This window comes from Oryx dammah, unplaced genomic scaffold (genome assembly GCF_014754425.2).
Source record: "Oryx dammah isolate SB20612 unplaced genomic scaffold, SCBI_Odam_1.1 HiC_scaffold_27, whole genome shotgun sequence".
Lineage (NCBI taxonomy): Eukaryota > Metazoa > Chordata > Mammalia > Artiodactyla > Bovidae > Oryx > Oryx dammah.
In genome coordinates, this window is record NW_024070211.1 from 101,919,713 (window position 1) to 101,934,748 (window position 15,036).

A 15,036-nucleotide genomic window follows, 5' to 3' on the forward strand; every position below is an offset into this window, starting at 1 on the left:
TGGCATGCTGCAGTCCATGGGGTCATGAGGAGTTGGACATGGTCTGACAACTGAACAACAACAAGCATCTGATAACTTCACTGTATCTTTTTTATGCAGCCATGCCTGAAGCATTTACACAATCAGCTAGGTATTTTGTAACTAACATTTCTTTTGTGTTCCCTTTATATTAAAGATGGGCATTATATATTTATGAAATTATGTGTGTAAGAAGGCTATATTATCTATGACTTTTATTTAACAATAGTAGAAAGGGTCATTAAAAATATCTGTTATGTTAGTTCTGATAGGGCTGGGAACCAATACCTTATACCTTTATGCCTCTAATGGGCTTCTCTTCTAACTAGCCTGACCCTTATACCTGGAAAACTCCCACTGGTAATCAAAAACCTCCTCTTCATGCTCACATGTCCCCCTATACATAGTAATATTAAAGCTGCCATCAGATAATACTCTAGGGGTCTTTTCTCACTCTTTCCTATAAACTCAGAAATGGCAACCCACTCCAGTATTCTTGCCTGGGAAATCCCATGGACAGAGCAGCTGAGTGGGCTATAGTCCATGGCGTCGTAAAGTTACACACAACTTATCGACTGAACAACTACAACAGAAAGCATGGTTCCCAGTAAATGCTAATAGAATGAACGAATCTACTTGGGAGTTACCGTACCCTCCCCTGGAAATGAAAAAATTAATTAAGTCAATTCTTATTACAATTTACTTGAAACTGTAATCGGTAAAGCAAAAGCAGGTAAAATTGTGTTACTCTTTGTATAGTGGAGGTGGATGGTTCTGAGTCTTATCAGCCTGTCTTGCTGTCAATCCTTGAGGGCCTCTCAGACTCTCAGGCACCTCCATGAACCCTCAGTTTGAAAAACACTGAACTAGATTACCCCTCATCAGAATGACTTCAAGTTTAGTGATTTTAGATCTTGTCATTCAATTTGGGGGCCAAAATCCAAAGAAGTTTTTTCCTTCATATTCATATGATGAAACTTCCCAAATCAACCCATGTGAATGTAAGATCTTTTACTTTGAAAGTATTTTTTTTTCCCCTGGTGGCTCAGATGGTAAAGAATCTGCCAATAATGCAGGTGATGTGGGTTTGATCCCTGGCTCAAGAAGGTCGCCTAGAGAAGGGAATGGCAATCCACTCCAGTATTCTTACCTGAGACCCATGGACAGAGGAGCCTGGTGGGTTACAGTCCATGGGATCTCAAAGAGCTGGACATGACTGAACAACAACATCATGATATATTATACTCTTTGGGGAAAATTTCATTCTGAAATATCACTACATCTTGAAAGGGCTGATTATAGTTATAAAATATAGTTTGCATAGAAAGGAGTAAATGTATCATGCAGTCCAATCCATCACTGGTCTTGTTATCCTGCATAGTTGATTCTTTATGCTCCTTTCAGACCACCCCTCCCACTTGCTAGTTTTGATGCCCACATAGTTCTCCCTACCACATACCCTGAGCTCCTGTGCTTTGCAAGACAATTTGAGTTGCTTGTGTGTGTGCACAGTTGTGTTGGACTCTTTGCATTCTTATGGACTGTAGTCTGCTGGAAAACTGTCCTCAAAAGATTTTCTGTCTCCTATTTTTCCAGGAATCCTAACTGCAACTAGCTAATCTAATAACTACTATATGACAGTAGACATTTGATAAATCTTTGTTGAATAAGTGGATAATTAAGGTATTTATGGATTAGTGTGATAACATTTAAGTTTTAAAAGGAATGCTTATTAAAATAACAGGGATTTATTCCAAAGGGATGGGAAGGATAAAAAAGTAACCTTTGGCAAGCGACTACTATGTACCTGGAACTGGTCTAGTCTTTTCACATACACTGCTTTATGTTTAGATATCACAAGAATCTACCTCTCATCATATAACAGAAGATAAATGAAGTTTTAAATGAGTTAAAATCTTGCTTAAATATAGCAAGTAAGTGGCACAAAGGTAAATCAAACTCAAGTCTGTCTGACTCCAAAGCCAGGATCCTTCCCATATCATATCACATTTTAAGAGTGAAGAGCAGGTTTGGAGACATGGGGGAACCCAGGAAATAATATGTAACAGAGTAAGGAACTGGCATTGCTTTTCTTGATGCAAACTTCACCTTCTCTCTGATACTATATGAGAAAGGTTATCCAGACACCATTTTTTCCCCCAAGATTATTTCATCCTATACTAACGTGAACCACATAAATTTACTCTTGTTTCACCTCACTTGAAGTTCTGTCTGAAACAGTGATAACCTGAATTACTTATTTTAGGAAATCTTTATTTTCAAGTAATATAGTAACTGAATCTAAACTGATCATGTTGCAATCTAGAAATTATCCTAGAATAATCAGCATATTCTAATATTCACTTGTTTGATTGCTACTTATGAAATATCATTAGTAAATTAACTTCCCATAACAATCTTGTTTGTCTATTTATTTGTTACCCACTCTTTCATTTCACTAAGCTGAAATGTATTTACTGTTGGTGTACATATTTTAAAATTTGAAAGAGTGAGCTTTTACTCTTTATCAATAGGAACTTATTTGGTATAATAACATGGATTTACCCATAATAAGAGGTTCATAAAGATAAATACTGTTAAAGAAGTATTTTGCTTTCTTGCCCTTTAGTTAAAAAACAAAGTTAGGAGTATCTAACATTAAAATTTCAACTAGTTTAACAGCAGCTGATTTTGAGTAGTTTGCTGAGTTTTACATATATTATATTTCATTAGAGTTTCAAATTAAAAAAAAACTTAAGGGAAGTAATATTATCATCCTTATAGATGAGGAGAGTCAAGTTTGAGACTTTGTCTAAGTTTTGTAGAATCCAGGAAGAATATATTGTTTAACTAACCTGCTCTTTATTCATCCAGTTTGATGGGCATGTTCTATGGGAGACAATTTACCTCTAAACCTATTGTTCCCATAGCTAAGGAGGATTCTCTTGCCCTCAAGCCCTAATTGGTCAGGAGCAACCATCTACAGAGGGTGTTTGTTTATGATATTTGATCTCCTCTTAAAAAAAAGATAGTGAGGTCCTAATGGACTTGGAACACGCTCAACTTCCAAGCTGAGTCATATTTGACCAGGTGGCTCTGCGGGTGCAGGAAGGCTAAGAGGAGCTACTCTATGTTCAAGGTCACGAGAGGTGGCCGTGAGGAGATACCCCTTGTCCAAGGAAAGGAGCAGCAGCTGCACTTTGCTGGAGCAGCCGTGAAGAGATTCCCCACGTCCAAGGTAAGAGAAACCCAAGTCAGACGGTAGGTGTTGCGAGAGGGCATCAGAGGGCAGACATACTGAAACCATACTCACAGAAAACTAGTCAATCTAATCAGATGGACCACAGCCTTGTCTAACTCAGTGAAACTAAGCCATGCACTGTGAGGCCACCCAAGACAGGCGGATCATGGTGGAGAAGTCTGACAGAATGTGGTCCACTGGAGAAGGGAATGGCAAACTACTTCAGTATTCTTGCCTTGAGAACCCCATGAACAATATGAAAAGGCAAAATGATAGGATACTGAAAGAGGAACTCCCCAGGTCAGTGGGTGCCCAATATGCTACTGGAGATCAGTGGAGAAATAACTCCAGAAAGAATGAAGGGATGGAGCCAAAGCAAAAACAATACCCAGTTGTGGATATGACTGGTGATAGAAGAAGGTCAGATGCTGTAAAGAGCAATATTGCATAGGAACCTGGAATGTCAGGTCCATGAATCAAGGCAAATTGGAAGTGGTCAAACAGGAGATGGCAAGAGTGAACGTCGACATTCTAGGAACAGGCGAACTAAAATGGACTGGAATGGGTGAATTTAACTCAAGTGAAAGTGAAGTCGCTCAGTCGTGTCAGACTCTTTGTGACCCCATGGACTGTAGCCTACCAGGCTCCTCTGTCCATGAGATTTTCCAGGCAATAGTACTGGAGTGGATTGCCATTTCCTCCTCCGGGGGATCTTCCCAACCCAGGGATTAAACCCAGCTCTCCTGAACTGTAGACAGAAGCTTACGGTCTGAGCCACCAGAGAAGTCCCGAATTTAACTCAGATGACCATTATATCTACTACTGTGGGCAGGAATCCCTCAGAAGAAATGGAGTAGCCATCATGGTCAACAAAAGAGTCCAAAATGCAGTACTTGGATGCAATCTCAAAAACGACAGAATGATCTCTGTTCGTTTCCAAGGCAAACCATTCAATATCACAGTAATCCAAGTCTATGCCCCAACCAGTAACACTGAAGAAGCTGAGGTTGAACGGTTCTATGAAGACCTACAAGACCTTTTATAACTAACACCCCAAAAAGATGTCCTTTTCATTATAGGGGACTGGAATGCAAAAGTAGGAAGTCAAGAAACACCTGGAGTAATAGGCAAATTTGGCCTTGGAATACAGAATGAAGCAAAGCAAAGGCTAATAGAGTTTTGCCAAGAGAACACACTGGTCATAACAAACACTCCCTTCCAACAACACAAGAGAAGACTCTACACATGGACATCACCAGATGGTCAACACCGAAATCAGATTGATTATATTCTTTGCAGCCAAAGATGCAGAAGCTCTATACAGTCAGCAAAAACAAGACCAGGAGCTGACTGTGGCTCAGGTCATGAACTCTTTATTGCCAAATTCAGACTTAAATTGAAGAAAGTACGGGAAACCACTAGATCATTCAGGTATGACCTAAATCAAATCCCTTATGATTATATAGTGGAAGTGAGAAATAGAGTTAAGGGACTAGATCTGATAAATAGAATGCCTGATGAACTATGTACGGAGGTTTGTGACATTGTACAGGAGACAGGGATCAAGACCATCCCCATGGAAAAGAAATGCAAAAAAGCAAAATGGCTGTCTAAGGCAGCCTTACAAAGAGCTGTGAAAAGAAAAGTGGAAAGCAAAGGAGAAAAGGAAAGATATAAGCATCTGAATGCAGAGTTCCAAAGAATAGCAAGGAGAAATAAGAAAGCCTTCCTCAGCGATCAATGCAAAGAAATAGAGGAAAAGAACAGAATGGGAAAGACTAGAGATCTCGTCAAGAAAATTAGAGATACCAAGGGAACATTTCTTGCAAAGATGGGCTCGATAAAGGACAGAAATGGTATGGACCTAACAGAAGCAGAAGATATTAAGAAGAGGTGGCAAGAATACACAGAAGAACTGTACAAAAAAGATCTTCATGACAAAGATAATCACGATGGTGTGATCACTCACCTAGAGCCTGACATCATGGAATGTGAAGTCAAGTGGGCCTTAGAAAGCATCACTACGAACAACACTAGTGGAGGTGATGGAATTACAGTTGAGCTGTTTCAAATCCTGAAAGATGATGCTGTGAAAGTGCTGCACTCAATATGCCAGCAAATTTGGAAAACTCAGCAGTGGCCACAGGACTGGAAAAGGTCAGTTTTCATTCCAATCCCAAAGAAAGGCACTGCCAAAGAATGCTCAAACTACCACACAATTGCACTCATCTCACACGCTAGTAAAGGAATGCTCAAAATTCTCCAAGCCAGGCTTCAGCAATACGTGAACTGTGAACTCCCCAGTGTTCAAGCTGGTTTTAGAAAAGGCAAGGAACCAGATATCAAATTGCCAACATCCACTGGAACATGGAAAAAGCAAGAGAGTTCCAGAAAAACATCTATTTCTGTTTTATTGGCTATGCCAAAGTTTTTGACTGTGTAGAACACAATAAACTGGAAAATTCTTCAAGAGATGGGAATTCCAGGTCAGGAAGCAACAGTTAGAACTGGACACAGAACAACAGACTGCTTCCAAATAGGAAAAGGAGTACGTCAAGGCTGTATATCGTCACCCTGCTTATTTAACTTATATGCAGAGTACATCATGAGAAAAGCTGGGCTGGAAGAAGCACAAGCTGGAATCAAGATTGCTGGGAGAAATATCAATAACCTCAGATATGCAGATGACACCACCTTTATGGCAGAAAGTGAAGAGGAACTAAAAAGCCTCTTGATGAAAGTGAAAGAGGAGAGTGAAAAACTTGGCAAAAGCTCAAAATTCAGAAAACTAAGATCATGGCAACTGGTGCCGTCACTTCATGGCAAATAGATGGGGAAACAGTGGAAACAGTGTCAGACTTTATTTTGGGGGGCTCCAAAATCACTGCAGATGGTGATAGCAGCCATGAAATTAAAAGACGCTTACTCCTTGGAAGGAAAGTTATGAGCAACCTAGATAGCATATTGAAAAGCAGAGACATTACTTTGCCAACAAAGGTCCATCTAGTCAAGGCTATGGTTTTTCCTGTGGTCATGTATGGATTGTAAGAGTTGGACTGTAAAGAAAGCTGAGCACCGAAGAATTGATGCTTTTGAACTGTGGTGTTGGAGAAGACTCTTGAGAGTCCCTTGGACTGCAAGGAGATCCAACCAGTCCATTCTAAAGGAGATGAGTCCTGGGTGTTCTTTGGAAGGAATGATGCTATAGCTGAAGCTCCAGTACTTTGGCCACCTCATGCAAAGCGTTGACTCATGGGAAAATGATGCTGGGAGGGATTGGGGGCAGGGGGTGAAGGGGTTGACAGAGGATGAGATGGCTGGATGGCATCACTGACTCGATGGACGTGAGTTTGACTCAATGGACGTGAGTTTGAGTGAACTCCGGGAGTTGGTGATGAACAGGGAGGCCTGGCGTGCTGCAATTCATGGAGTCACAAAGAGTCGGACAGGACTGAGCGACTAAACTGAACTGAACTAACCCTTTGTATTGTAACCCACCAAGCTCCTCTGTCCATGGGATTTCAGGAGTCAAACCCTCATCTCCTATGTTTCTGCATTACAGGCAGATTCTATATCTGCTGAGCAATTGGGAAAAATCTCTTAAGTGGAAAAGGACCCTGAATTTTAGTTTCTTTTGTATCTTTTCTTTTTGGCCATGTTCTGTGGTTTGTGGAATCTCAGTCCCTGACTAAGAATTGGAATGAGGCTGCAGCCCATCCCTAAGGAAAGTCCTGAGGGACTCAGGATGTGAAACACACAGAATATTGGCCCCAGACAGCTTTGATGCATATGAAAGGAATGATTTCAGTGAGCCCAGACTCTTACATCTTTCTATACATAGAAAAGTGCTAAATTCCTTAACTGCAGCTCCAATACTTTGGCCACTTGATGCGAAGAGCTGACTCATTTGAAAAGACCCTAATCCTGGGAAAGATTGAGGGCAGGAAGAGAAGAAGGCAACAGAACAGGAAGAGGATGTGATGGTTGGATAGCATCACTGACTCAACAGACATGAATTTGCCCAAACTCCAGGAAATACTGAACAACAAGGAAGCCTGGAGTGCTGCAGTTCATGAGGATGCAAAGAGTTGGACATGATGAGTGACAACAACAAACTCCTTAACTTGGAATATCTAGTTTTCTTTAATTAACAATAATTTTTTGATGTTCAGGCTACCTGCCCTTTTTGGCAAAACTATATAACCTGGCTCCTCCACTCACCTCCTCAGAGCAGTTCTCTCAGGGTTACTTGACATGCTGTCTCTTGGGCATGATGTGAAGTCCTAAAAATTCCCACTGCATAAAACATAATTCTCAACTTCTAGGTTGTGCATGTTTTTTAAGTTGACCATTACCAAGGATTGATCACAGGACCACAGTGGTGAGACATCAGGTTGCAGTGAAAGCATGCAGTCCTAACCACTGGACCACCAGGGCATTCCCAAAACTGAATCTTAAAAATTCAAAACACCAAGCTTATCTTTCTCAATCTAATCCCTTAGTCTTACTTTCACACCTTCTGTAAAACTTTCCATTAGAGAATCCAGGAAATTTATTTACAAAAACTTAGCAACTAAGCACAGAAGAGAATCTGCCTGCAATGTGGGAGACCTGGGTTTGATCTTTGGGTTGGGAAGATCCCCTTGAGAAAAAAATGGCAACCTGCTCCAGTATGCTGGCCTGGAGAATTCCATGTATTGTATCACAAAGAGTCGGACACGACTGAGCGACTTTCACTCACTCACTCACTCACTCATCAACTAAACACAGCACAACACATACAGTGGCAATAAAATAGAGGAAATTTTAGGAGAACATGATTTGTTTTGGTTCAAAGAACCATTTGAGAAGAACCTGATTAAAATTATGGCCTTTCTATCCAGAAAATGCACATCCACTGTCAAATTTGCTTAAAATTTCCAACTTTATAAGATATTGGAGACACAAGAAGTATTTTCAAACCTAGACAGTATTTAAGAGAAAGGATTTTGGATAAAACATCTCAGAAGATTCCTCTTACACATAATTTGAACATAAAACAAGTCCCTCCTCTCACAAACCACAATTATGAGTTAAGAAAGAAAGACACATCTTCATCTTAGACAGTTTTATATCTATAAAGTTGATATGCAGAAATTATACATCCTGGGAATATGCCATGGTCTTCCCTGGTGGCTCAGACTGTAAAGAACCTGCCTGCAATTCGAGAGATCTGGGTTCAATCCCTGGGTTGGGGAGATACCCTGGAGGAGGAAATGGCAACCCATTTCAGTATTTTTGCCTGTAGAATCCCCATGGACATAGTAGTCTGGTAGGCTATAGTCCATGGGGTCTCAAAGAGTTGGACATGAATAAGTGACTAAGCACAGAATGAAACACTTGTCTCAAAGTTTAATTTGTTTTTTCAAGGATAGTCTTTATGTTTCTTAGCAAAAATAGAAAAAAAATTGCTAATCATTTGCAGTGGCAAAAAGGTTTCATTTCATTTTATAGCATTTCCAGTTGAAAATGAATTTTATCTGTGAGATATAGAAATTTGTAAAGCAATAACTTATTTTGTAGTTAAAATAGCTTCACTTTATACTTTCAACCTTTTAGAAAATAAGATTCTTAAGCAGCTCTTACCTCATCAGAACCCGATCCAAAAATCAGCAAGTCAAAAGGAATTGCTGCAACCATGTCAATCAGGAACCAGCCTTTGAAGTAGTGTATTGCTATTTTGGCTGGATCACTTACCACTTCTTCATTCTGATTTACATATGTTGTTCTGAAGTTGATTAGAATATCTATGATAAACATAATATCCACAATCAAGTCTACCACATTCAAAGGGCTACAGGAATAGCCACATTCTCGTCTTTTCTGTTCTTCTCGGTCATTGAGGAGAAAGGCTGCAGAATAGGGAGTGAATATAGCAGTGTATATGACCAACAGAAGAATAAGCCAATCCCAGACGGCCTTGAAAGGACTGTAGTGCAATATTGTAAACTTGTTGATGCGTGGTGTCTGCAGTTTATATTCTGGTAGAACATCTGCTCCTAAAGAGAGAACCTGAATAAAGAAAAGAGAACCATACACTACATAAAAATGTAATTACTTAATCTACAAACCTATAAAAATATTAAGCTAATTATACAGCAAAATCTTTCAGCAAAAACTCATGTAATTATGAAGTATGTACATTTAAAGGAGCCCCACAATTTAGTATATTTGACACCAGAAAACTTCATTGGCATTCCTTGATAAATATAATTGTCACTAAAAAAATAATGAATATTGTCCCTGAGGTACTAAGGAATGGTTATTGGTTCCTTGGGAAATAAAAGACATTGCTATTTTTAGAAAATCATAAAATCAGTTTGATACATGGACATTTCAATTTTCAAACTTAAGAAAGGATTGACTGCAATGATTAGAAACAGCCTACTTGGATCCATGTTCTTATTTAATTTAAATATATTTAATTTATAATTAAGCCTTGATAAATTAAACCTAATTCATTCAAATCTTCAATTAAAATTTTCTCACTTGCAAATCTTTTTTAATATTAGAAAAAGTGACATGAGATTAAAATAAACAAAATGAGTCTTTTCCCTAAAAGGCTGAAGGAGTATTTTATATTCTGAGACAATTACACTTTCACTTGAACTCCTTCATCACATTTAGGGAATTGTGTAGAAAGAATGATGCAAGGAGACATTCAGAATATTGATCTGGAAAAGCTGCAAGATTCTCAGCGACCAAGGCTACTTAAACTCTAAGATTTATTTTATTTAATACAGCATTGCAAGGACTAAAATCGTTCACCTTTAGATTCTCAGTTTAGATGAAAAAATAAGAGCTAAACTTGAATTGTGACCCTACTCAGTAGAAAATTTCCAAGTAGATTTTAACTTGATTATAATAATTTCAATTTTAAATCTCATTTTTATATACCATATGAAATTGTCATATACTGTATCTTTTTTTCACACATAATGAACCATTTAAAGAATTTGAAAAGTTAAATAACCCCAACTGAGATACAACAAGACTTTTAAATACAACCATAGTTCAGTTAAAATGGACAAAACTGTTTTTAGATTAACAGCTATACTGATTCAATTAGCTTTGGAAAAAATAATAAAGAAATGAGAGCAAAGCCCAGAGTAAATCTGAACTACAATTATATGGTGGAAAAGGTATTTTTATTATGAGAAATGATATGAATTAATTATTAGTAGAAGAGAACTCTGAAAAATGTGTTTATGAAATACTAAATATCTTCAGAAACCAAGATTTTTATCAATATCTATATGTAACTCCCAATATAAAAATAAGAATAATGTTTAGAGAATCTGTCAATTCGTAAGTGCAGACAACTCTATCCTGTTATGCTTTGCATAAAAACCAGTGTATGATATTTTGGTCTGGAAGGAATGGATTATCTTGTAAGGTATCATTATGTTATGTTCCTCTTTCAAAAACCATGAACTACTCAGTATTTAGAAAGTAAAATCCAAAACCTTATTTTGACTTTCAAAGTCATCTATAATATAGACCTGTTCTACCTTCTCAGTTCTTTTTCCTGTTAGATTCCTCTGTTCACTCAGTGTACTCTGGCAAACCATAACTAAAATTTCTGAGATCTTCCCAACTCCCTGAAGTCACGAATTTCTCTCATTAAAAAAAGGGTAGATAATCACCCAAAGGAAAAAGAAAGTTATTTTTAAATATATGGATATATCCTGAGCTTGCTTCCTGATTAAGTTTTATGCTCTTGATACTGATTTTCCACATTGGACAATTTGAATACTTGTTTTAGCAGAAGTGAATGTTAGAGTACATCCAGCATCGTAGGGTTGCGCTTGAGATGTAAAAACTGTGGGTAGAACTCTTTGCATCCCAAGTATGCAAACTTTATGTAACAGTTGGATGACTACTGTGCCAAGAGGGGAGTCTGAAAAATTAGGAAGACATTGTTCCTGACATAGAATCAAGTGTTTATTGGGAGAAATATGAACAAGAAAATGGGAGCCCTACTGAGGTCCACCCAGCTCCTGAGATTGATAGTAGCGCTGATGGGGTGGGGGAGCAGTCTTCATAGAGGAATTTCAGGAAAAGATAGCCCTTGAACTGAGCCTTCGAGTAGGAAGTGATTGGAGACGATGAAGTTGGAATGGGAAGGCACTTACAGGCAGAGGAAACAGAACAAGCGAAGGCAGGGATGCATAAAATGCTATGTTGTGTGTTCAGGAGTTATAAGCTGCCTTATCTTGTTGACGGATAAAATGCAAGGGAGTAGTGGTGAGATGGCAGCAGAAGACCTAATGTGACATGATTGGAACTTCAAGCTTTCGCCTTTAAGTTAAGGTTACTCACATTTGAATAAAACACAGACGCATTTCGAAAGGATATACTTAGTACAGGACTCCAATGAGTATTATATTATTCTTATTTATAATGTTAGGTAAATATGTACAAGGGGCTTCCCTGGTGGCTCAGTGGTAAAGAATCTGCCTGTGATGCAGGAGACTCGCAGGAGACTCGCAGGAGACGTGGGTTTAATTCCTGATCTGGGAAGATCCCCTGGAGTAGGAAATGGCAACCCACTCCAGTATTCTTGCCTGGGAAATCCCATAGACAGAGGAGTCTGGTGGGCTACAGTCCATGGGATCATCAAGAGTTGGACACGACTGAGTGACTAATACTTTCACTTTATTTTTTTCACTTTCAAGATGCCTTATATGGATATTTAGCACTCCCAAGAGAGAAGCAAAACTATCTAGTCCTCTTAAAGTCAAGGGCTAGAAGTGGTAGAGCATTATTCCTGTTATATGCTATTGGGTAAAGCAATCACGGCCTAGCCTAGATTCTAAAAAAGTGGTGTTAGGCTTTACCTTTTTTTTTTAATTTTTAAATAGAAATTTATTTATTTTAATTGGAGGTTAATTAGGGGAATGGTGGGAGTGTGGAAAGAAGGGATCAACTGGAGCCATCTTGGAGATAAGCTGTCACAAAAACTGTTGACAAGTATTGTTTTTAGATGTGATCATGATACTGTGCTACATTTTAAATAATAGTCTGAGATTTTAGGGATATGTAATAACGTATTTGTGGATGAAATACTCTATGAGGTGGGTTCCAATAAATCCAGAATGAGGGAAGAGAAAGGTGAATGGAAAAGTCTGGTTATATGCAACAATAGATGTATGTTGACTTTCACTGAAACTGGGCAAAGGTATATACAATTCTCTCTATTTTTGCAATATGTTTAAACTGTTTACAGTACTACTATTAATAATAAATATAAAATCTCACTCAGAAAAGGCCAAGATATTGAGGATCAGTTTCAGTTCAGTTGCTCAGTTGTGTCTGACTCTTTGTGACCCCTTGTACTGCAGAATGCCAGGCCTCCCTGTCCATCACCAACTCCTGGAGCCTGCTCAAACTCATATTGAGGATGTGCCTACACATATCACAGGGTCTCATTCCTATCAGAATTGAATTGTTTCCTTGTTAGGCAATTTGGAATTCCTTTTTCTACAACAGAATGTTTACTTTGTTCTCCATACATCTAATTCATATTATGTTTATTTCTATTCAGTCCACGGATCCTACACATAATCCCAGTGGTGCCCAGCCTTGAACTGTTTCTCCTTAAATGTTGTCAAATTGGTGGCTGGGACAAATTATGTTTTAAGATGATAGTTGGACATGGTAAGTCTGTAGATGCCCATTTCTCTGAGTATACTTAGCTACACTGCTCACCACCTTAGATTAAAATACAGCCACTTTTCAAGACTCAACAGGTTAGGCCTCTTCTTAAAATACTTTATCAGTATTTCATATTCAAACTTTTTTCTGGATTGATACAAGAAGCATGTTTCTGTACTCTTTCCTCTTAAAACAAAATGTTTATGTTGTTTAATGTCATTTTTGTAAACATTTGTATTATATATATTTATAATTCATTTCTCTATCTCTTTTTTATTTTTTTACTTTACAATACTGTATTGGTTTTGCCATACATTGACATGAATCCACCACAAGTGTACATGAGTTCCCAACCCTGAACCCCTCTCCCATCTCTCTGGGTCATCCCAGTGCACCAGCCCCAAGCATCCTGTATCCTGTATTGAACCTAGACTAGCTTGAGATATCAAAAGTTTTCGTATCTTTTTATTTAAATGATATTGAGCTATTTCATTACTTTTTTTTTTTTAATCTTGAGAAAACCTATATGAGTTTAGAATTTCAGTACTATTATTTCAAAGGCTTCCCTGGTGGCTCAGCAGTAAAGAATCTACCTGAAAATCCAAGAGATGCAGGTTTCTGGGCTAGGAAGAGACCCTTGAAAAGGAAATGGCACAAAAACACACACACACACAAAAAAAAAACAAAAAAAGGAAATGGCAACCCACTCCAGTGTTCTTGCCTGGAAAATTCCATGGACAGAGGAACCTGACAGGCTACAAGTCCATGGGATTGCAAGAGATGGACAACACTTGGTGAGAAAACCACCACCATTATTTCTATTTCCCTTTATATTATTTTAATTGCCCTAATGATTTAAATGCATGTATCTTTGATAATGACACCTCATACTTACTTTGGAATTGGATAAATGTGTGAATTGTAAGTTCCCAAGAAAATAAAATTAAATATGACAGTGCCTGGGAGTCATTCTGTTGGAAATAAAATATTAGATAGGTAAGTAGTTGTTCTAAAAAAAGGTAAGTAGGACTCTAAGGGGTCAGTGGTTGAAGAGAAAAAGTCTGCTACACAGTCTATTAGTCTATTACATTTCTTTAAGAGCCAACTTCTCCCACACATTTGAGAAATAGCACATTTTAGAAAAATAAAACATGATTAATTGAACTATTGTAAGGATTTTAAGAAAGCAAAGGAGGGAAGAAACCTCACTGTATAAAAAAGGGGAACTCCATGGTCTCCAAAAAGACACATTTTCTTCCCTCAAACCACCAATTAATTGCACAGTATAATACAGCCTAAAATATGGTTTTCTTTACTAAGTACAGTTTTTCTCTTTGCTAGCACATTACTATTTGTTTAACCTCGAATGGTTAAAGTGTTATATAAAACCAAAATCTTTATAGGAAATAGCACTATTTATTCAATGAAGATCTACTGTGAAACTTTTGTGCAAACACCAGGATTAATAACCACTCTTCCTTTTTGAAAAGTGCAATAGGGAACGATTAAGCCTTCTAAAAGATTATACAGTACTTCTGGCAGCTGTTAAACACCATGCTGAGGTGTTGGTAGAGACTGCTCATCTGTTATTTATCCTTTACTCGGGACTCGCAGTTAACTAATAGGCTAGCTATATTTTTATCTATCAAGAATAGTCAGTAACAAAATGAATCAGATAGATTATATAGCATCAGAAAAGAAACTCCCATGGCTTTTAAGCATTTGATTTGAGAAATAAAGCAAAACCTGAGTATTTTCACAGAGTTGAGTAGTTCCACGGATGATTATCAGGATATTTAAATAAAAAGGTGAAAAACAGTTACACAGTAAATCAAATCTGTAGCATAGGAAATTTTTAAAAATAAATAAAATTCTAAAATTAGGTAGTAGGTTCACTGTAGCATTCTGTATTCAAATAATTTTCTAAAGTTTGGACATTTAATCATGTGTGTGTTTACGTGTGCACACACATGTGTATCTGTGTGTGTGGATGGGATTCTGAAGATTGTATGAATTTCTGAAAATAAGAGTCATCTAACTAAGTGCCACGTTTAGTGCCTTATTTTTGTATGTTCCGTGTA

At 37.8% G+C, this 15,036-nt stretch overlaps 1 protein-coding gene across 1 annotated transcript in view; it reads right to left on the bottom strand.

The window, feature by feature from the left end:
- KCNH7 (potassium voltage-gated channel subfamily H member 7) overlaps positions 1-15,036 on the bottom strand; it is a 150,659-nt gene that overhangs the window by 57,401 nt on the left and 78,222 nt on the right. The window contains exon 5 of the mRNA XM_040227937.1: positions 8,885-9,310. Within this exon, the coding sequence (XP_040083871.1) occupies positions 8,885-9,310 (426 nt within the window). The remainder of the gene's footprint in view (positions 1-8,884; positions 9,311-15,036) is intronic.